General features: G+C 38.1%; 1 protein-coding gene across 1 annotated transcript in view; it reads right to left on the bottom strand.

Annotated features, from left to right (window-relative positions):
* LOC145332167 (uncharacterized) overlaps positions 1-24,025 on the bottom strand; it is a 130,236-nt gene that overhangs the window by 84,544 nt on the left and 21,667 nt on the right. Inside the window, exon 3 of the mRNA XM_080177118.1 lies at positions 2,955-3,000. Within this exon, the coding sequence (XP_080033244.1) occupies positions 2,955-3,000 (46 nt within the window). The remainder of the gene's footprint in view (positions 1-2,954; positions 3,001-24,025) is intronic.

The raw sequence follows: 24,025 nt of genomic DNA, 5'->3' as shown, positions 1-24,025 counted from the left end.
ATTTTATACATGTTAATAGGATGGGGGGTTAATTTAGGGTCCAATTTGTAATGTACATATTTGTAAAAAATTTTATACTAAAACGTAAAAAAAACATTTCGTAAAACCAAACATAATGTAGACTTTTAGATGCAGTATTTTAGTTGGTTTTTTCTTGTACTTTTAAAACGTACATTTTTAGTCTTTTGGGTATCTTGTCATCATAAGTAAATTTTAAAAAAATAGAGAATGCTATAAATCGATCAAAATCGTTTAACATATGTCCCCTATCCCTTTGAAGAAGCAGATTTAAAAAGCCACCCTTGACCCCTTTTTGTAAATAAACCACTTTTTATAGCCTTTTATTGCAGATGTATACTCTCTGTTAAGTTTGATATTGTCATTATTTCGACATGAGTCTTTCCATTTATTGTAGGAATGGATGTGAATATACATGGATATTTTGACAGGGGAATAATTGTCTACAATTTAACTCGTTTATTGGTCAGTTCGTTCATTTAGTAAGGGGGAGGGGATGGGGTAAAGGGGGTGGATGAGTGGTATCGTTATTTTAGGTAGCTAGGAGTAAAACTTTATTAGTGCAGCATCATATATCAAATATTGTAGAATTAGGTTTTCGGTAGTATTGCTAAAATTGTCGTTTAAATTATCAGATAAATTAGCATTTCTAATATAACTTCGATATTATGTCATTTATTAACACTTTATTAACAGAAACTATGTAAAGTAAGACAATATTAGAATGTTCAGCAAGATATTATCGATAACATGTCAACTATGAAAGCTGAAGCTTTTTATAGTGCTTACAAAAAATTTACATAATACTGGCCTATCATTTGTCAATTAAAATGTATCTATCATTGGTCATTTGTATTGTATGGCGTCATTTTTATAGGCACAATAAAGAGCTTTAGAAAAAAAATTCTTAAGGGTCGATATATTACATAGTAAGTCAATACAATGCATCTTGATTAACAGGGTAGTAAAAGAAGGGAGTTTCAACGAAAATATTTTTTATAATTCTTTATTTAAATCATATGAACCGCCTTTTATCGCGTTAGTATTGCATTTAAAATCACATAAACGTCCTAGAAAGCGAAAAAATTAAGAAGCAAAGCTACTCTATAAATGATATGCTATAATTGTTGTCCTTCAGAAGTAAATCTCCGTCTGCAGAATAACTATTTTGCATACATAAATATGTTTATGTTTATGTTTAAAGGCAAACACATTTATATATCATTATTATTGGAAAAACCCGTCTTGTTTCTTTACATTTTACTGTTTAATACTTTACTGTTATCATATCAACATAGGATTTTGTCGTTTTTACTATTTTGTCACTTTTGCAGCCACTTTTTATGTCATGAAGTCTCATATTGTGGATAATATGTCAGCCGTGGCCATTTTTATTAAATGCTATACAGTCGACATAAAACATGAAAGTGTATGATAAATAAATCTTCAACAATAGTTATGTATAGCATCGTATTATAACAGCTTTCCATGGATATAAAAATGTACAATTATAAGATTAAAACCAGTTTTGTTAGCCCCTAGAAGCCGAATATACTGGATATGATACAATATGGTAAATGATTTTTCAGTATGGCTAGAAACCGGTTTAAATTGTTGATCTATCATAGCCAGAATTTTGATAATCAAGATTAATCTATCGTCCATTGTCTTATCCCTAAACCCTTAGAACTTGAATCTCGTTTGAATATCTTAAATATCATCTTTTTTTCACGGATTAACCTTTTATGAATTTACTTACAGTATAACATCCTATTTGCTTGGTTTGTTCCCCAATATAAACCACCTTTTTCAGGGATATTAGAGGATAGGACAATGAACGATTAATTGAAATGAGGATTCACTGTATTGGTTGAAAAGTTTGGACACTTCTAGTTTTGACCCAACCATCAAAATTCAACGACAGTACCCAACGTTCACGGCATTTCATAGAATACTACAACAAAGCATAGCCAGATAGACAAACTTATAAAATAGAGGTCCATTAAAAGAAGCTAAGAAATTATTTATAAAACCAGACCATCTTTCTTTTCTAAGCTGTTTCTATATCGTATTACTTCAGTGATACTGCAATGGATTTATTATTAATTGGATCCTACACCAGATTTTTATGTTCTCTGAAAAAGTAAAACTTTAAGCGGGCTAATATCACCATACCCCCAACCACCACCTTTACTTCATCCCCTCCCCTCTTACTGGATGAGCAAACTTACCAATAAACAAGCTTAACTGACGAAAAACTTTCCTTTTCATAATATCCACGTATATTCTACATCCATTAATAGTGCTAAATTGTTATTAGCGAATCTTCTAAAAAAGTTTAAATTGTTGGTTGGTTTTGTCTGTAATATCAGAGTCTTGTACTCATAAACGTCCATGGGTGGGGGTAAAGGAGTGTTTACCACACTCAAACCTTGAAACCCTTCATTTTACCCCCCTCAAATTTTAAAAACACAAAAGATCACCACCCTCACCACCTTAGATTATCCCCCGATCAAATCTTTGAAGCCTCTATGTAAATGTAAATTGATTTTGTATGTCTTAAAGGCTACGCCACAATAAAATAAACTCATTCTAGAGGGCAATTTGTATTCATAACTATGTTATTTGATATATTATAATGCCTAAAGAGTTTTAGTAGACTATAAAATATAATTTTAGCTTTATATTTTTATCGAAGTGTCTTTTAAGATGTTTTGCCTTTCCGCTATCTTTTCCAACTTTTAAGGTTAAAGGTTTTTAGGTTAAAGGCTTTCATAAAGACATACAAACAGACATAGGCAACTTTTAGAATAACTTTACATCTCATTACAAAGTGCATTGTAATAAGCAGTTGTTTATTGAATAGAGCCAAATGGACGTACAGACATATCCTTTTTATAGAGTTTCTTTGCTACTTCTTTAAACGTATGTCTTACCTTGAATCCCATTCAGAACTGAGGGCACGGTGAAATCTGGAACCATCTGAAATAGATAGATAGATAGATAGATAGATAGATAGATAGATAGATAGATAGATAGATAGATAGATAGATAGATAGATAGATAGATAGATAGATAGATAGATAGATAGATAGATAGATAGATAGATAGATAGATAGATAGATAGATAGATAGATAGATGGATAGATAGATAGATAGATAGATAGATAGATAGACAATTTGATCTTTTATTGTTTAAGAATTAAATTTATTAAACATTATCTGTAACACAGTAGGCTAACGCCAGGGAATAATGACCCCAATAAAAAAAAAACCTGCAGCCCTTCTTTCGTTATCAAAGGAAGTTTCACTCAAAAGATTTGGGGGGAGTAGATAATCGTTCATTGTTCTATATCTGTATTACAGAAGTGTTTTAAGACTATTCTAAAGACCAAAAATCCTCGTAATAAAAAGACTGATACTGGATATAGCTTAGCTTTTTTGGAGTGGGGACAAAACACCTAATTTAAAAATACCTAATTTAAAAATGCCTAATTTTATAAATGTCTAATGTGACAAAACACCTAATTTATAAATACCTAATTTAAAAATGTCTAATTTAAAAATACCTAATTTTAAAAACGCCTAATGTGACAAAACACCTAACTTTAAAAATGCCTAATTTTATAAACACCTAACTATAAATACCTAAGTTTAAAAATACCTAATTTTAAAATACCTAATCTAAAAAAACCTAATTTTAAGTATATCTTAAAACTGTTGTTAAATATATTAAACCGGTGGCTATGCCTCCTAGAGGCCTCTAGGGGCGATTGCAGTGCAGAGGGGAATTCAATTAAGTCTTTGGGGGGAGGGGGGGATTGAGTGTTCATGACCCCCCCTCCCCACCAGAATTTCAAAGGTTTAAGGACAAGGAAACAAATGAATTTTGATTTTTTTTGGTTTCTTCCCTAACCTAAGTAGCCGTAGCATCCCTTTTTTTTGCTTGGGGGGTGATAGTTAATCATCCCCCATTTTTGTTCTAGTTTGATAAAGAAAGATTAAAGAAATATTAAAAAACAGAGGGGGGGGGGGGGGATTTTTTCAAAGGGTGATTTCTCATTGGAAGGTGTTGGTAACCTCCCTAAAACCTTCCCAACCTTACATAAACCATCCCATGACATACAGGAAGCTTCATTGTAAAAATGCAGGGGCGTCCAAGCTTTTTTTTGGGGGGGGGGGATAAAATTTTTTAAGGGGGGGGATAATTCGTTTTTGGGGGTTAAAATGGCGTGCGAAGCGTGCTGCAAATTTTTTTTACCCACCCCAAAATTTTTACCCCGGGGGTAAAATTAGCTTGGGGGGGGGGGTAATTACCCCCCCTGAAATCTGGGAAAAATTTCTGGGGGGGGTAATTTAAATTTTATTAAATATTTAGTATTAAAAATGCAAGCGAAGCGCACAAACATTTTTTTTGTTAGAGATTTTTTTTTTTTTTTGGGAGGGTTTTTACCCCCCCAAAATTGATTGTGGGGGGTAAATACCCCCTCCTAAATGGTTGGGGTAAATTTTAAATGGGGGGGGGGAGGTTATCCCCACTTTCCCCCCCACCCTTGGACCTCTATGTAAAAATGAACCATATTGGTTCATCGACTAGCAAGATCATTTAGCAATAACAATCAGCCAATTGGATTAATGTTATTAAAATTTTAGGTATTTTAGTGAAAATATTTAATATTTTAGAATTAGGCATTTCTAAATTAGGCGTTTAGATAGTTTAAAATTAGGTATTTTTAAATTAGGCATTTTTAAAATTAGGTATTTTTAGTTAGGCATTTTTAGTTAGGCGTTTTTAAATTAGGCATTTATAAATTAGGTGTTTTTAAATTAGGTGTTTTTAACGTAGATGTTTTTAACATTAGGTATTTTTAAACTTAGGTGTTTTTAGTTAGGCATTTTTAGTTAGGCATTTTTAAATTAGGTGTTTTGTCCCCACTCCGCTTTTTTAATATGTTAGCTTTGAAACAATTTATACTTGTTAATGTGTATCTTCAGTGTCTTAAGAGTCTTATTTTTCACTTAAATTCCGAAAAACAAATTTTTCTGTATATAGCTAATTTTAGCTTATTTGGTTTAAAAGCTTCGCTGCTATCAAACCATCCTTGCTTTGGTACTTTTTAGAATAACCATTCTTTTGTTGTTTTGACATTAGGGCTTAATGCAATGCAATGTAAAAGAAAGGGTTTACAAATAATAAGATTATAAATTATTTCAAATGATTTCTTTCAAAATTTTATTCAAACAAGGATGACAACATCCAAATCAGACGTACAAATGAACATAGAGTGACTGAACCTGATCATATGGATGCTTTGCTTATTCCCTTTTGCTTATATATTACCTAACAATCTTAGGAATCGCAATCTTTAAATATCAAGGTTTGTGTTTGAGCTATGGATGTAGAATATATTTTGATTTTATGACAGGGGAAAATTTGTCGTCAATTTAGCTTCTTAACAAGGAACTCGTTTATTTGACAGTTCGTTCATTAAGTAGAAGGGAAAAGAATGGGGTAAAGGGAGAAGGGGAGTAATCGTTATGTAAGTTTCACTTTATTAGAAAACATGAAAATCAGGTGTAAGATCCAAGTTATAATATATCCATTAATAGTCGATAAAAAGCCATTGATATTGTATGTCAACGCTATCCTTCCACGTTAAATATGTTTGATTATGAATGGTTATATGGTTTTGATTATTATATGATCTGATTTCAACATCCTTTTTTTTGGCGTATTTATTCCATCCTTGTAGAATTACAGTATAATTTCAGGCTAGATGGCACAGAGAATGTACTGTCATACTTGGATTTTATTTTTTTATAGACCCCATCGCTAACAATAAAAGCAGAGATCCCTTTCACGATCTATTTATATTACGGGAGGGTTTTTATATTTACTTCCTTTTAGAACTACCTTATTTATTTAATTCGCATGGATCTAAAGGTATAAAACAATGGCCGATAAATTGATGTACATCCCTATTGATGATACACAAATTACCCCTTCTGTAGATTGCATTTATTTGTTGATACGTTTTGACACACTACTTAATAAACCAAACATTCAGAATTTAATAAAAGTTCCCAAAGATGTTTCGCCAACGAATAGAAAACTTTATTTTAAGACTTTGGGACTAGTAAAATAAACAGCCCAATTGTATTTTTATTTTTATGAATTTTAAAACTGGACTTTTAAGTTCATGAGTATACGGAATCTTTACATACTCTGCCAACGGTAATAGAGATAGTAAATAAAATAGATAAATAAACAGAGAGCATTGTCTGAGTCCCAAACGTCGGGTTGGACAAATGTAGGAGTGTTATTATATTAATTTTATCAAGTATTTCTATACAGATAAAGGTTAGGTTAAAATATGAATATACAAATAAGCAGCCCCCAGGGGTAGGCATTTGGAAAACCTAAAAGATGGTTTAAAATAGGTTAGGTTAAGATTTCACTCCTGCGTTTGTCCTCTCCGACGTTTGGGACTCCTGCGTTTGTCCTAGGACCCAATACCGGATCAATCTTAAGCTTACAATCTTATATAAAAGTAACAGGATGTTCATGTGTCTTACTATGTATCTGTCTGTAGATTAAAATCTCTCTAAACGCTAGACAGATATGGTTCTATTCTTACAGGGAAGCTTCTAATAGGTCATGGGTGAATTAAACTATTTTGGGGGAGAGTTACATCATACCTCCCAAGAGAAAAAAATTACCTCTTGAAAAATATACCTCAATTAGCTACAAAAGTTAAAATTTTAAAAATAGAACTTTGGGGGGAATTATTTTCTTGTCCCTTATTTAATCTAGTGGCGTACCAAGTGATTCACCAAGGTGGAGGGGAGGTGGAAAATTTCGAAGGTGAACAATAGAAGAGAAGGATCATCCAAATATGTATATAGATATAGGTGGTGTTGAACCCCCCCCCCCCCTCCTTCAACCATCCTACTCATACATATATTTAATGATAAAGATTTTAGAGAAAGAAATTTTAATTTTTGATTCTCTATATTTTTTACTATATCAATTTTATAATTTTGCCTTTTTTATTCATGTATAGTATATATGTATTTGCTTTTTTTATTATATTTATATATCCGGATTATGAAATAGTGTTAAAGAATGGGGATATATGGTTGTTTATTACACTAGTCCCCAAAGTTTATAATAACGTTTTCTTATTTGTTAACAAATTTTAGGACTTTTATTGAATTTTGATTGGTTGGTTCATTAAGGTGAGTGTCCAAACGGTTTCACCACTAATTGTAATGTACAGAAGGGTTATTTATGTCTACAATCATTGGGGATGTACATCAATTTATCGGCCATTGTCCTATCCCTTTATATCCCTGTTATGAAATAGTAGTAGAGAGAGGTAGATGGATATATCAATATTTCTTTCCAATTCTTATGTAAGGTTCTGCTTTTTGTGACTTTTTTAGAATCTAGATTAACTTTTTATGCCATTGCCATCCCCCTATCTGTTGTATTTTAAAAAGCGAAGCCTATCTACATTTACAGTCAAACCGCGACGGTCAGCTCTTATTGTTGAGTCATGTTAGTACAGTCCTATCGATTTCAAATTTGCATGATGATTCCTATAACGGTTAGTTACAGTATCAAGTCATTAACAGAAAGTAAGTATGACCGTCTCATTTCTTGTGTTTCGCTTATGTGGATGTTGTCATTCATTTTAATATTATACTACAAAACTACTAAAGCTTCTATTAATCGATATGTTATTACTTGGATGTTGTACTAGATTTTGTACTATAATAAAGTCATACTCTACAGCTGGCTAAAATAACGATACCCCACTTTACCTCATTCCTTTTCGTCCTTTTGGATGAATGCAATGAACAATATATGAGGTCCATATTAGCAACCTAAAATGACTACAAAACCTGTCAATATATCCACATATTGTAAATCCATTATTCCTATTAAACAGACCTATATAATATCCAAATTATAGAGTACCTGTGCAACTAATAACACACCTTTGACTACGGGGATAACAAATAGTTTGGACACCCAACCAACTCCCAGGGAGGGAAGGGACATTGGACTGTAAATTTCTCTGGTACTCACAGTTTAATAGCCACGTTATTTTGATGGTGGTTTTTCAACTAGTAGTGTCCCAACTTTTCAACATATAATTTTAATGTAAAGGAGTGTTAGTTTTGTTTCACATCATTGTGGATAAACATAAATTTATTAGCTATTGTCTTATCCCTTAAGATCTCTGCAAAAAACCTACTAGCTCGCAGCTATTTAACATCCAATTAAAGATAAATATAAATATGGAGTAGTTTTAATGCTTTTTGTCATGATATATATTTTTTAACAAGGAGAATTATATCCAGTAATGTGAAATGCGCATGACCTGACAGACAAAATCTAGGTTGAGAGTTACTGCACTATTAAAAAGCAAACTTATGTCTTAAAGAATATTTTTTTGATTAGGGGATAATTCAGGGTCCTATTTTGTGAACAGATATATTGCCTGAGTTTTTTATCAATATACTACAATGTACAGAACAGAAAGATTCTCAGAACCATACATAAATTAAACTTTTAAATCATTTTAAACCATCCCAGGACCTATGTGAAACTTCCCTAAAAAGAAGATTTCAATCAGTATATTAGGAATGAAAAGCTAAAGCTTTGGCTAAATAAACCTTTTTACTATAACTCAGAAATAGGACAATGGAAAATTATTTAGTTCTCTTGTAAAACAAATTATGCATTTTATAGTTTAAAAATTAAGGGTTAAATAATATATAATTTATCTTACATTAACCTATCTCTACATGACAAGTCTTGTATTAAATATGAATGTCAAAATTATATTGTTCTTTTTTTCAACGTTGAAAAGCACTTTAAAAACGTCTTTTTGTGGAACTTTTTTTGTTCACCATATATGGAATTTTTATTGTAATAAAATATCTAATATTAGATTTTAGAAAGAGGTTTTTATTTTTTACCTCTTTTAATGGTATATTATATTTACAAGGACGACTTTAACCTAAATAGCGCAGAATTTAGATAAGTTTTTTGGTCGAAGATAAGTTATAGAGTAGAAAAGCTATCATCCAAATTTATTTAAGCTTATATTAATGGTAAATATAAAAACGTTTTCTTGAAAAGAAATTGCATAGGAACATATCATATTTTTTACAGTTTTGTATACCTTTTTTATACCTAATTATTTGACCTAAATTTTGAAAAGATGATAATTTTACTGACTGTCAGATGAACACTTACCTATGAACCATAGTTATAGAGTTTATTCCAAATATCAAAAGCTTATTTTTTAACTTTTTGAACATCTAAATCCATTCTAATATATAATTTAGAAATAGCTAGCAAGCAAGTCTTTAAATCATTTTTTGTATATACAATTTTTAGATAAAAAAAACTGTCTCTTAATGTATAGATGTACAAATCCATTGGATGACCATTAATCAAATTTGTTACACAAATCTAAAATTTGTTATAAAACTAAAATTGACAACGGTTAAATCTTAAATCTGACAAAAAGATAGTGAAAAATCTGCCATTTTAAGCAACACCTTGCAGCACGCTCATGTGCGTGGATGCCGCTACACATATTTTACATATGTATTAGTAATTTGATATGTTAGATGCGCACGTATTAGTTCGTTAACTGTACAAGGATAAACATTCTCTATATCAATTGGAATACAATTTTTAAGAGCGAAAAAATATGGCCTGTAAAAATGAATAATTTTCTGTCGGACAGTTCAAAATAAGTATGCCTGTTTAACATTTATTGTCCAGAGTTTTTTCTCTAAAATGCCTTGCTGAGCAAAGAACTCACTTTATTTTTTAAAGGGAGTGTGAACGTAAATATTTCTCATCTGATTATCAAATCTTAACATTTTCTAAGCACATTTTACTACACTGATCAACCAAAAACGTCCTATTGTGGTAATACGACACCCATACGGACAGGCCCAATACAGAGTTGCTTCGCTGTGACTTATGATAACAAACCCACCGCACTAATCCTATTATATCACTATCCATCTCATGACCGCTGTTAACCCCGCACCCGGCGGTCAAACTAAGCCTGCCTAAATGTGGGGAGGGGACTTGAACATGCAATTATCACGAGTCCATCATGCACTTATATAATCGGGAGGCACTGCCTCCCCTTTTACCACCGCTGCCCCCACAGCCTGTCTACCGTCGGGCGCTAAGCCCTAGCGCCCCACACCCCCTTCAAACCTAACTATTGTCATATTTTTGTTGTATATATATAGTAAACCTAACTTGTAAATATTATTCAGTTTAAATATATAATTCTGTATGATTGAATCCTGCTTGTTTGTTTGGTAGAATACTTAAAGGCTAGGGCCCGTTGAATCCGAACTCGTTACCCCGTGGGCCGAGTACGCTCGGCTTACCAGAACTTGGTGTCAGCGTGTTTCAATCGAGCCTTACAGAACTAGCCTATTCTACCTCTGATTGGACCCTTTGGCAAGTAAGGGGACAATCAGCCGCCAACTGAGAAGCCAACTGACCCGTGAGACGGCCTTTTTAGGTCGAATTTCCATCATTTTGAACGCAATATGTGGGCCTCTGGCCTACGGCAAGCAGATTTAGCCTGCTAAAAGCGCCAGTTAAGACGCTTGGTCCGTGTCGTGTAGGAGTAGCGCTAGGTGCGCAGCCACGGCAACCGGATAATTTAGCTCAGACGGCTACAAAACTGAGTCTAAATTGGCAAGTGTAGCTGGGACAAGCCCCAGGACACCCAGGCCAAACCTACGAGACAGACAGCTGTGTGCTGGTCTCCCTAAGAAGGCAATGTGTGGCTGCGAAGCTTCAGCACACAAGTAAGCCCTACCACTGCGACGGATAGCAGATTTTGAGCCACAGGCACGGCAGGACGGGACATTCCCTGCCGCTGTCTCCCAGGATTCGAACCCGAGGCGCTGTAGGACGGGCCATTCCCTGCCGCCATTTGTCGGGATTCGAACCAGCGGCGCTGTAGGACGGGTCATTCCCTACCGCCGTCACCCCTCTGAACCTTGCAGGACGGACATTCCCTGCTGCCAGTGCTTCCAGAATCACACCTAGAGCTCCTAGTGATAACAACACATCATTGTGTATAGAAAGTCAACCAAGTGATAAAAATAAATATAAAATTGTTGACCAAGTGATAATTAATAAGCTCTAGTGATTCGAAGCTACAGTCTAAGCCACCATGGTAAGCGATACCACCATAGCTGCGGTGCGGCCACCACCAAAGTTTCTGCCAACCCCAGCCGAACGAGAGGCCCCCTTGTCTCAAGGGCAGGACCTCCACTTCCCCTGCCATATCAGGGTGAGGTTTCCTACTCCTGACCCTGCCCAGCATGTACAGGTTGATGCCATGGTTGATTCTGGCAACCGTGTACCAGGGTCTGCTGTAATTTCTGAGCACCTCATGCACGCAATGGGTGTGCAACGCATGTTGATTCCGGACAACACCCAGATCCTGACTGCTAATGAGGAAGGCCAGCCCCTCCAGGTAATTGGGAAATTAAAAGAGTTATATATGGCAGTTTCACACACTCTTATACTCCATCTATACCACGTGACTGTGGTCCGGAATCTCTCCCACCCTCTTAACTTGGGTGGGTATTTTCTCAAGGAGTTCGGAACTAGGCTCTGTTTCGACATGCAACCACCTTGCTTGTGGGCGCGTGGGGAGTTTATCCCACTCCGTGGCGTCCCCATTGACCGGGAGACAGCCGAGAGAGAGCTAAGCTATGAGGGGCCTCTGCCAGGCCCCCTGCCTGAGCAGCCGCGTGTGGTCGAGAAAGGCACACACTGGGTGGACGCTGAGCTCAACGCACACAAGGGCGCTAACCTGCTAGCCATGGGGTTGCCCCCAGTGCCCAAGGTGCCAAGGGAGAGCCTGCCAACAACGTTTCCTGAGATTGCCAGCCCTCCAGAACCAATCTTCTCCTCCGACATTTTTATCAACGGCCAGCCATGTCCACCTGGCCCCCTCTACCTGGGACCTCCAGCCAGTCCACCAGCCAAGCCCGAGTCCAGACCCGTCAAGTCGCGGTCTGATGTACCCGGAGCCACACTCAACTCTCAGGCCCCAGCCTCTCCCGGCGCCGTGCCCGTCAAGTCGCGGCCGGACGCCCACGGAGCCAAAGCTGGACCCAGCATTTTGGCCTCTCCCAACACCGAGCCCGTCAAATCGTGGCCGGACGCCCCCGGAGCCAAGCCTGGCTCCGACATGTCAGCCTCTCCAGAAGCCGAGCCCGTCAAGTCGCGGCCGGTGGGTCCCGGAGCCAAGGCTGACCCCTCACCAGCCACGTATAGGCTGAGCGCTGTCGCTCCAACTGACGGTCAACCACCCCAGCTCCGCACAGCCAAGCGGGTGGTCCTGCCTGGCCGCGGGGTTATGGCAGTCCCTGTTGAGCTAGTAGGCCATCGCACCAAGGATGCCATCCAACTAGCTGCCCCAGAACAGAGGTTTGGGGAGGACCTTGTTATTCCAGAGGGCCTGTATGCCCACAGGCCTGGCTCTGCCACTGTGTTTAGAGTACTGGTGGTCAATGAGGGGGAGGTGCCCCTCTTGCTGGATGCTGGCCTCCCAGTGGCAGGGGAGCTGGTCAAACCTGACATTCTGGAAGTCTCTGATACGCCTCCCCCGCGTCTCCACTCGGTCCAAGAACCTGCTGAGCCTATAGACATGCAAGAGTTGTGGGAGGCCTTGGAGATGGAAGACAATGAGTTCCTACGCAAGGACCCCTTACTCAAGAAGGAGGTCTGGACTACGTTGTCAGAGTACAGGGACGTCTTCTCCAATTCTACCCCCGGCTGCACAGATGTGGTTGAATTGCAGCTGCGCCTCAAGCCAGGGACCCAGCCGATCCGCCAGAGATTTAGGGATCTGAACCCGCGGCAAGAGGCTGAACTGGAGAAACAACTGGACACTTGGCTGCAGGAAGGAGTCATAGAGCCGTCGGACTCCGCCTGGAGCAGCCCCCTGGTGCCCATCAAGAAGAAGGACGGGAGCACCCGCTGGGCCGTCGACTACAGGGCCCTCAACAAGTGTCTGGAGCTGGACAGCTACCCCCTGCCTAGGATCCAGCAATTGGTGGAACGAGCTGGCGGGCACCGTGTCTACAGTGCTCTAGACGCGGTGGCCGCATACTACACCATCCGTGTGTCTGAGGATAGCCGGCCCTGCACCGCCTTCACCACCCCCAGGGGCTTGTATCAATGGAAAAGGATGCCCTTTGGCCTGGCTACGGCACCGTCTGTCTATTCCAGGTTTATTGCAGGGGTCCTAAATCCACTAGGCACAGCCAACCTCCAGTCATACCTTGACGACGTCCTGACCTTCCACCAGGATACCTGGGCCCACCTGGCCAGGCTCCGAGAAGTCTTGGAAGCCCACCGCAGGGGAGGGATCCGCCTCAAGCCAGCCAAGACCAAGTTGTTCCGGTCCAAGGTGGATTATCTGGGTCACACCCTCAGCCGAGAGGGGATAGCCATGCAAGAGGACTATATTGACCGCATCTTGGACTGGCCAGCCCCTAGCACCCCCAAGGATTTGCTGGCGTTGCTGGGCTTCTTTGGATACTACCGCCTGTTCATCCCAGAGTATGCAGACCTCACATACGAGATGAATCGGCAGAAGACGGCCAAGGCCCTAACCTGGACGCCTGAGATGGAAGCCCAGCTGCTGCAACTCAAGGACAAGTTCCGACAGGCCCCCATCCGAGCGCCGCCCAGGTTTGATTTACCAGCAGTGTTCCAGCTCACCACAGATTTCAGCAGCCGCGCCATCTCTGCCATACTGAGTCAATGCCAGGAGGGCAAGGAGAGGCTGATTGCCGCCGTGGGGCGCAAGACAACCGACCCTGAGACGCGCTACCCATCCTGGAAGGGAGAGATGGCCGCCATTATCTATGGGATCCGAAAATTCCACGGCATCTTGTCCTACCGCAGCTTCCAGATCAACACTGATTCCTCTGCCCTGCTACAGATGAAATCACTGAACACATCCACAGGGATGGTGGCCCGCTGGCAGGAGGAGCTAGCGGCCTTAGACTTTACCGTCTGCCACAGGCCTGGCACCCAGAATACCAACGCCGACGCCCTCAGCCGCCGGGAAGATGCCAACATGCCAACGGCTAGCGCCGAAGAATTAGCAGAGCAGGCTGAGTATATCCATAACCTGGCCCAGCTAGGGGAGCCCGCAGCTAGCCGGCCTCCTGCCGCCCGACTGGACTCAGCTAGAGTATTGGAAGCCCAGACACAGGACCCCCTCCTGCTCCGTGTCCGCCAATGGGTGGCTGATGGCAAGGCCCCAACCAAGGCTGAGCTGCGTGGCAAGGAACGAGACGAGCAGCAGTACGCCAGCCGCTTCTCAGCCCTGGGCCTTGACGAACATGGCTGCCTCACCACCACTGACCAGACTCTGACGGGAGAGAGGACAAGATACCTGCTGCCTTCGGCCCTCCAGCAGGATGCGTTCTTTCTAGCCCATGGGACCCCCATGGCTGGGCACTTTGGGATGGACGCAACTATCGCCCGCGTTGCCATGCACTTCTGGTGGCCCAACCTAGCCCGTGACGTCCGCCTGATGGTACAAACCTGCCCTGAGTGTGTCCAGAAAGTTACCAAGGAGAGGCTGAAGCAGGGGATCCACGTGCCCTCCCGCCAGGGGTATCCACAGCAAGTCCTATTCATCGACCTGGTGGGGCCACTGCCAGAGACTCCAGCTGGGAACCGCTACATCCTCACCTGCCAAGATGGATTTAGCCGGTTTGTCAGCCTCTACGCCATCCCCAACAAGCGCACCCTCACGGTGGCTGAAGCCCTGTTGCACCGCCACCTGGCCACGTTCGGATGCCCCCTGAAGATCCATTCCGACAATGGAATGGAATTTACCGGCCAGGTATTCCAGGAACTGGCCTCCCGGCTTGAGATTGGCCTGACACATCCACCACCCTACAATCCGCAGTCCAACCGAGTGGAGAGGTTTCATAGGACGCTCAACACAGGCATGCGCCTGTTCCTAGACAGAGACGATAACAACTGGGAGCCCCACCTGCCTGCCATCGCCTTTGCCTACAACACCAAGGCCTGTAGGTCCACTGGTGTGACCCCGTTCCTGGCCTTCTTTGGGAGAGAGGCCAAACTTCCGGTGGACATGGTGCTACGGCTGCCAGAGACCGAGTATGCTTCAGTTCCAGCCAACGTCCAAGCTCTGTTGCAGCGCTACTATGCAGTTTATGATGCCATCCAGCAGAAGGAGGAGGGAGCCATCAGGAGGAGCGCGGCAGCTTACGAAGGCACGGCCAAGTATGAGGTTGGAGACTTGGTCTGGTACCTGGCCCCTCGCCTGGTGCCAGGGAAGGCAGCCAAGATTACCAAGAGATGGACTGGCCCCTGGAAAGTAGTGAGGAAAGCGACAGAAGTCCATTATGTCATCAAACCTGCCTCTCCAGTAGCCAGGATCTCAGAAGTTACCGCGCATGTAGGCCGACTGCGCAAATACACTGGAGATGTGACTGCCCACCAGATCCCAGAGGACATCCAAGTTGACGTGGACGGCGACGAGGATGCCACCGAGCTGCCAGTTGGAGCGGCGGCGCCCGCAGCTAGCAACCCAGGAGAGTTCCCAGTGCACCAGCCAGCCGCAGCCGCCCCACAGCCTAGCGGCCAAGATCGTGACCCAGTGGAGGAAAACCTGCAGGAGCAACCCAACGAACCACCGCCGCCGCCGCCTGCTCCAGAGCCACTCAGAGATGCCATCTGGAACCCTGACGCAGACATGGCGAGCCTGCCAGCCAGCAGCGGACCTGTAGGAGAAGAGCCAGCCACTGCAATGGAAGAAGCCGCCCCAGAAGAAGAAGAAGAAGCCATGTGCCCCCTGCTGATGACAGCCATCCCCATCCGGGTAGGAGCTAGGAGGCCAAGCAACCTGACTCAAGCAGGCGCCCCCATGGAGTTCTATGCGCCCTTTGCCATCACCATTCCACCCTTAGGAACCACCAGAATCTGCCTAGGCCTCCGTGTCCAGTTACCAGCCGAGACAGAACTGATCCTGCAGACGAGGCAAAATTTCCAGCGGCGAGGCCTGGCCGTGGCCAACCCACGCCTAGAAGCCAACCAGGAGTTGACAATGCTGATCACCAACCACAGTCAGACCGAGCAACGAGTGTCCCGAGGAGCCTGTGTAGCCCGAGCTGTCCTCCATCGAGCTGTGCCCCAGGAACTGCCTGTCCGGCGCAGGAGCCGGCTGTCGTATCCCCAGGTTCAAGGCCTGGTGTCTCAAGAGCCACGCAACCCTTGAAGGGGAGGTTGTGGTAATACGACACCCATACGGACAGGCCCAATACAGAGTTGCTTCGCTGTGACTTATGATAACAAACCCACCGCACTAATCCTATTATATCACTATCCATCTCATGACCGCTGTTAACCCCGCACCCGGCGGTCAAACTAAGCCTGCCTAAATGTGGGGAGGGGACTTGAACATGCAATTATCACGAGTCCATCATGCACTTATATAATCGGGAGGCACTGCCTCCCCTTTTACCACCGCTGCCCCCACAGCCTGTCTACCGTCGGGCGCTAAGCCCTAGCGCCCCACACCCCCTTCAAACCTAACTATTGTCATATTTTTGTTGTATATATATAGTAAACCTAACTTGTAAATATTATTCAGTTTAAATATATAATTCTGTATGATTGAATCCTGCTTGTTTGTTTGGTAGAATACTTAAAGGCTAGGGCCCGTTGAATCCGAACTCGTTACCCCGTGGGCCGAGTACGCTCGGCTTACCAGACTATTAACAAAAATATCCAGAAATAAAGCCTTGATTTTATGGTATTTTGGAAGGGAAAAAGGAAAAAACAGGGAAAATCTGAACGTTTCTGTTTCTTATAATGTTTGTAGGAATATTTAACTTGTCATATATAGTTGAAACAATTTACTTACTGTTAAGGATTTATTTTATGATATAAAATTGCCAATTAGATTTTTTATAACGTAGTAATTAGGTAATAAAGACCTATTTTAAATTCGTATTATTGACAAAAAAAATACCTCACTGTCTACAAAGGGTTGAATCTCAAAGGTTATTTAAAATAAGAATATTCCTTTTTATTGTGTTGGACAATAAATAACCCACTTTCGAGAATTAGTTTACACTTTTATCAGACTGTTTATAAAGAAATATTGCGTCTTTATTATTTACAAATTTGTAATTAAAGGTGGGCGAGAGATGGGCCATCTAAAGTTAATTGGATACTAATAAAATAACCTGTTTCTAGATTTGTTATTGTATTTGGTTTTCAATAAAAAATATTGCTTATTTTTTCAATTTCTAAGTAACTATACATTGGTTTAAAGCAAGGATTATGTTAAAAGTCAGCTTAACCGTTAGGAAAAATCCAGAACTATGTGAAAAAGTTTAATTTTAGCTATAATGGGAGAAAAAAGCAATTTAATGCACATTTTATATAATACGGAAAATTTCTTCCTTTCCCTTTACCTTATAAAAATCGTCGGAAAAAGCCGTTTTTTAAGCAAACAAAAGCGCGTTTTGCTCTATCTGTGAGATAATATGAATGAGGTAATGTTAAGATATGATATTAAGATGAGAAAAATTTACGTTCACAGTCCCTTTAATGAATTAAATTGTTTGTTTGTTTTTTTACTTTATGTAAGGTTAGGTTAGGCTAGATTTTTGCAGTACTGGTTAGCCTTGCAGGGTTATAGGCCCGCTGCAAAGGTTAGGCATAGAAAACAACCCCCTCCCCCCACCTAATTTCTTTGATTTATATAAATAAAAGGGTGGGTTTTATTGCTCGACAAGCACTTAGAGTAAAACACGAATAACTTTTAATAATCTATAATCAAACTTTTCAATAAATATGTTTTTTCTTCATATATTTGTTCCTATTCTTTGAAGTTCTTTGGTGTTGATAGTTACAACATTAGCTGTATTTTTTGGACTTAAAGTCATCAAGTCGATTTTAGGGTCAATAGAAGTGAATAAAAACAGCAGAAAATGAGAAGAAAAAAAATTTAATCATTTTCAGCGTTACATTCATGTGTTGTAAAATTGTTTTTTTTATATCTGCAAGTGATATCAGTTTTTCAAAGACCAAATGTCATTAAATTATTTCCTGTTTCTTTGTTTAAAACTAGTGGCTTTGCCCAACCCCCTTAATATTTTGTTTTTTTAGAGGGGTATTTTTGAGACGAAGTACCACTACTAATCAGTGGCAAATAGTCTAAACCCTGCAATACATTGGTTCTCGAAAGTTGTGGGTTGACCGTTTACAAGATATCAGTGAGCATACACACAACTAACTACTTTACAAAATAGGATTGTGTTATTGTTATTGTAGTTATTAATACTATGCTACTTTTAGACTTTTTATTTGCATTATTGTTAGAACATTAAATTCAAGAATTTGGAATTTGTGGATGGATTTATCATGAAGAAACGGTAGAAATACTTAAGAATATTAAATTACAAATGTATTACCCCAATATAAAGTGGCGCAGCTACTCTATGATTAAATTATTAATGTCTATATGTACATGTATTATATAAAAATCTGTTTACTCTGTAATTTAATTTCAGTTTATGCAGTTCAAAAACATTTTATTTTACTATATTACAACTGGTGGCTTCGACATAGCATCTAGAAGTAGATGGGAAAGAAACCAGGATTGAAGGAAGGAGACAACGAATTGTTTATTACACTAGTCCCCAAAGTTTTATAATAAAATTTTCTTATTCGTTGGTTTAATATCTTTGGGGACTTTTATTGGGTTTACTGTCCAAACATTTCAACCATTCATTGTAATCAATAGAGGTGGTAATTTTGTGTATTATCATTGAGGATTATAGTTATACATCCATTTATCGCCTATTGTCTTATCCCTGTAGATCCATGGAGGAAACACAAATTGAAAACAATATAGCCTAAAACAATGCTGCATTATATTTTTAAGAACGGCAATAAGACGGACGAACGGCAAGAAATACACTAACTATGAAGAAGCCCTCGCTACTAATTTCTATTCACTTGACATAATAGATGCACCATTGCATTTTTAACTCTCATGTACTGTAAAAAAAAAATTCAAAAAATGTTGTTGTTTCTGAAAGCATATTAGGTAACAAACGTATTATCAAAATATTAAAAATAATTGAGCATTAACCAAAAAGTGATATTTACTTTTTGGAAAAACAAACAAGCATTTATATAATTAGTATAGGTCTTTTAAAAACATTTTTAAATATGTTAAGAGTACACAGTCTACATTATTTAGTGATTCTCCAATAATAAATGTTGTCAATCTTTTTTTTACAGTGGAAACTAGACTTTTAACCCCCCACTAAAAAGACTGAGCAGATAACAATCATCAGAATATTTTATTGCTAAATAAACTCAATGTATGCAAAAAAAATACTCTACCCTAGGAGGAAAATATTAAAGAGAGCTGGACATTGCGCGATGAATTAATCAACCCCCCCCCCCTCCCCTCTTTAAAAAATATTTATTATTTATTACACAGCATTTATTGGATAAAATAGTTATTTACTGGTTTCAAGGTTTGATTTTAGGTAAAGGTACCAGAAAAATCGCCCTTAGAAAAAAGGCTCCCCCCCCAAAAAAAAAAATGTTTAACTCTTATATTATATTATGGTTTTAACAAGTATATTAGACGTGCACATAACAGATCTTTAGTATAAATGTATATACAGACAACTACCTCCCTTCATTTTTCAAAGACCTCTTTCGTCTGCTTCTAAATAATTTTCTTCTACTTAATTGTGTTGATATAAGCGATACCATTGGTTGATTTTCAATGACCCAATAGGAAGGTTGCACAAGACGATTGCGATGGTGAGATACAGTTATTTTTCTCCCTCTAGTGTTTTACTCTAATGTGCACATTGTCAATAGAGGGTCCGATCTCCCTCTCCTCCCTTCTATCTATATTTGGATACTTCCACTTTGAGGAGGTGGGTGGGAAGGAAAATAACCTTCTCCCAGACCTCCAGACTAAATCATGTGTACACCCTTACTAATTAGAAACAGGTGTAGGGGGAAAATATTAATTTATTCAGAATTGTTTCAGTAGTACTAGAAAGAAGCTTTACTCTGAAATATTTATATAAAATCACAGACGAAGATTTAAGTTTTACATTGAAAAAAACTCAATATATCAGTTATTTATATCATAGTATTATAGACAGCTTTCCGCAGATATTAAAATAAAAAATTTGTAAGATCAAAACTAGTTCTAATCAAGCATATACTATTCAATAGTGGAAAAGCATTAAATATAATAAATATAACTATTATATACAGAGTGATTAGATATAGGCAGGGATGGAGGTGAAATTGGGCTGTTTATTACACTAGTCCCCAAAGTTTTATAATAAAGTTTTCATATTCGTCGGCTCAAAAACTTTTGATTGATAGGTTCATTTAGTTAAGTGTCCAAACGTTTCAACCTCTAATTATAATCTACAGATCATCATTGGATATGTACATCAATTTAACAGCCATTGTCTTATCTCTTATCTCTATGTCCCTTGATTATAAGTCTATTGCTAAGGTATAAGAAATTCAAGTTTCAAGAATTAACCCCCCCACTATTGGAATATAAATATTTTGGGTTAAGTTACAGTAATTCTGAATTAATTTACTAAATTTGCTGAATTAAGGGATGGGTGAATAGGATCTAATTATATCTCCTTAGTTATGATGAGATGTAAAAAATAATTATTTGTAGTTCACTTGGTTAAATGACATTCACTCGACTGCTATTAGAGATAAAAAGTTAAAATTTTGTGAGCATTTACTATATAACTAATTTTTTCGTTTGTCTTTACATAAATCCGGAGGAATCGAACATTACACATTTAGGGACACACTCCCTTTACTCAAAATACCAAAATCAGATTCCGTAGGAATCGCATATGACCTATATTTTATTTTATTTTGTACATTAGTGGATTATTATATCCCTTCTCAAGAAATAAAAATCAGATTCCGTAGGAATCGAAACCAATCATTACACCTTGTTCACTTAGGTACCTAAATACGTTATATAGGTACGGTTTATTATCTATAGACACATCATTAGAGTATCTTATTCTATTTTTTCTATTGGATTGGACCAGCGTTGTCGCGATATTTATCGTTACCCTGTAATTATTAGTGTGGAGATGTCCTTATACACGGACAAAACTCCACTCTGTAATGAGAATAATTTGTTACAAAGGAAACTGTCTAGGTAGAGCTGAAAAGGGATCACAACGGGAATAGCGACTTCTTTTGAAGGTTTTGGTTCCTTAATTGTTCCGAATTTATGCTTGGAGAAGTTGCAACTGATAGTAGGAGGATGTCTGAAATACACAGCAAGATATTGTATTTTATTATCATTATTGTTAAGATTATTTATTTGCACATATAACATTGTATCGGCTTGGCAAGCGTCAAAGTACACCAGTGGCTCCACAACCCTTAAAGGGTTATGCCAACTATCTGGTACAATGTTGCATGGAATTTTTCTGGTAAAATGTTATCTTTATCCTATTCGAACTGGCCTGGCAACTAGGTGGAGACGAAGTTCGGCCAATTCCATGCTAGGTACTTAATAATAGTTATTATGTAAATTGTTCTCAAACCTGCATCAAACATAACAAACCAGAATAATCAAACCAATCAAAGCATAGTAACTTAATGTATGATATATATCTAATAAAATATGTTGTACCTTTGAGGAAAATAAATCTTATCTTATCTTATCTTATCTAAGTCCATGAAAAAATAAATGTGATTTTCACTACTGCTCTTAGTGAAAGGCTTCAGATAAGCATCTACTCAATAAATAACTTTGTCTGTCTGTCTGTTTGATTGTCTTTTTACTTGAAATTTGATCTTATTTTTATGCTTAGATACTTTTAAATATTGCAATATTTGTTGTGATTTTAGAAATAAAATCAACAATTAAGAAATATTTAAGAATTTAAGTAGGAGTAAAATATCGAAAGAAAAATTTGATGATTTTATAAAACTTAAATTGGCAAAAAAGACAACTGACATCTGAATTTTTTTTTGTCAGATTGTTGGCATTTTTAAATTTAGTAAACTTTCTGCAAAACTTTGTCAGATAAAGGTCTTGATTTTTTTAGCAGAAATGTTTCTTGATAGCTTCGGTATTATTACAAAAACGTCTTTGGTTCGGCATGAAATGAATTCTAATTAACTTTTAATTCAAAAACGCGCCGACGAAATCGCTCATTTTTTCAAGATGTCTTTTTTTCCTTTTTTGGGGAGGGGGGGGGGTTCTTAAATTGGAATAATTTCCTTTGGACATCTTTATCTTGAATTTAATCTTGCTTTTTAATTCGAATAAAATTGGGAAAGAAAAATTATGTTTAAAAACGGTTTATTCATAATCTAATATCCTTAACAGGAGCAAAAAATCTTTAAGCTTTTGAAAGAATAAAAGTATGATTTTGAAACTTATGGAGTAAAACATAAGCGTTACGGACCGACCTACAATCAGAATGACACGAAAAATTTCTAGAATAGCTTCACTATTAAAAATCAAGGTCTGTCCTTAATAATTAATTATGTTCATTATTAAAATCGCAGCAACGTTTTTGTGTTATATGTCAGTCTGTTAGTAATTTCTATTGATTTCAAGTCCACATTGATTTTATGATTTTTATTTTAATCATTTCTAATCCAGCGGATATTAAACTGTTTCGAAGCCATACTGGCAAATAAATTAGCTTAATTAACAATGTTCCCAGCAGATCTATTTGACTTTTTTCACTCTTCTTGAATAATATACATTTTAAATTCAAAATTCCAACGAGAGTGTTATTTTGTATAAATATTTTCAACTTGTGTTTACTGCACTACCTATAACCATAATTGTTCTTGTTAAAAGCGAAGCTTTTCTTTCAATAAGTTTGGTTCATCCGTACGTCCTTCCATCCGTAACAGTTAGCTCTTTGCGTTATTATTTTCCTATCGATTTCAAACTTTTCATGATAATTCCTATAACAGTTGGGTACGATTAAAAAAGCTTAGCATCTCCATAATCGTTCTCTGATTTTTTATCTTTTTGGCAACAACTTTTTGTATAAGTTATTATTCTTTTGTCCTTCCTTCTGATTTAAGAGCCTTGGTTTTATGGATGTTGTCATCCTTGTTAAATAATAATCAGCCCCAGATTTTAATCATCCTATGAACCATTACTACTTAATTAAAACTATTTATTTCACCCGGCCAGTAAAACAGTTGTTTTAAAAACCAGTTCATGGCCGTAGAATTTATTGTTATTTATCGCATCGTATTACAGACAGCTTTCTGCGGATACTAAAATGAAATTCCCGGCAAAACAAATCTAAATTTTATATTATGAGTTTTATTTTAAGATACGTGAACATTTGTGTGCAATTCGATGTTATACATGATTTTCCAGTATGGCTGAGAACCGGTTATAATTCATCATGTATTAATAGGTTTTGAGACACTAATGGAAAATAGTTATACTTTTAAAAAATAAATTTGCGTCAGGAAAAAAAAAACTATGTATCTCTAGTTTCTAAAACTATCTTTCTTGTTTTTTTGAACATAATTATCAATGTTTTTCATTAAATGTTACTTCGGCAATTTTGTAAAATTAGATGGCTTTAGATTAACAGCGAAATTACTTTTCCATTTTTTAGAGAGAAAAAATATTTGTACAATTTTTTTCTTGATTACATTAAATCATTTTTATATTTAAATAGATTTAAAATTTTATTCTTTTTTATTTAAAATTTTTACATAGCACTCTTTATGGATAAGACAATTTTAAAAAATTGTTGCATAACCCTAACATACCAAAAAAACTTCTATAGATTAAAATTATTGGTGAAAAAGTTTGGACACAGCTAAATTGTTCCACCAATATCAAAATAG

Source organism: Acartia tonsa, chromosome 11 (genome assembly GCF_053477335.1).
Source record: "Acartia tonsa isolate MP-2025a chromosome 11, ASM5347733v1, whole genome shotgun sequence".
Lineage (NCBI taxonomy): Eukaryota > Metazoa > Arthropoda > Copepoda > Calanoida > Acartiidae > Acartia > Acartia tonsa.
The sequence above is the reverse complement of the archived record's forward strand: the minus strand, read 5'-3'. Positions and strand labels throughout refer to the sequence as shown.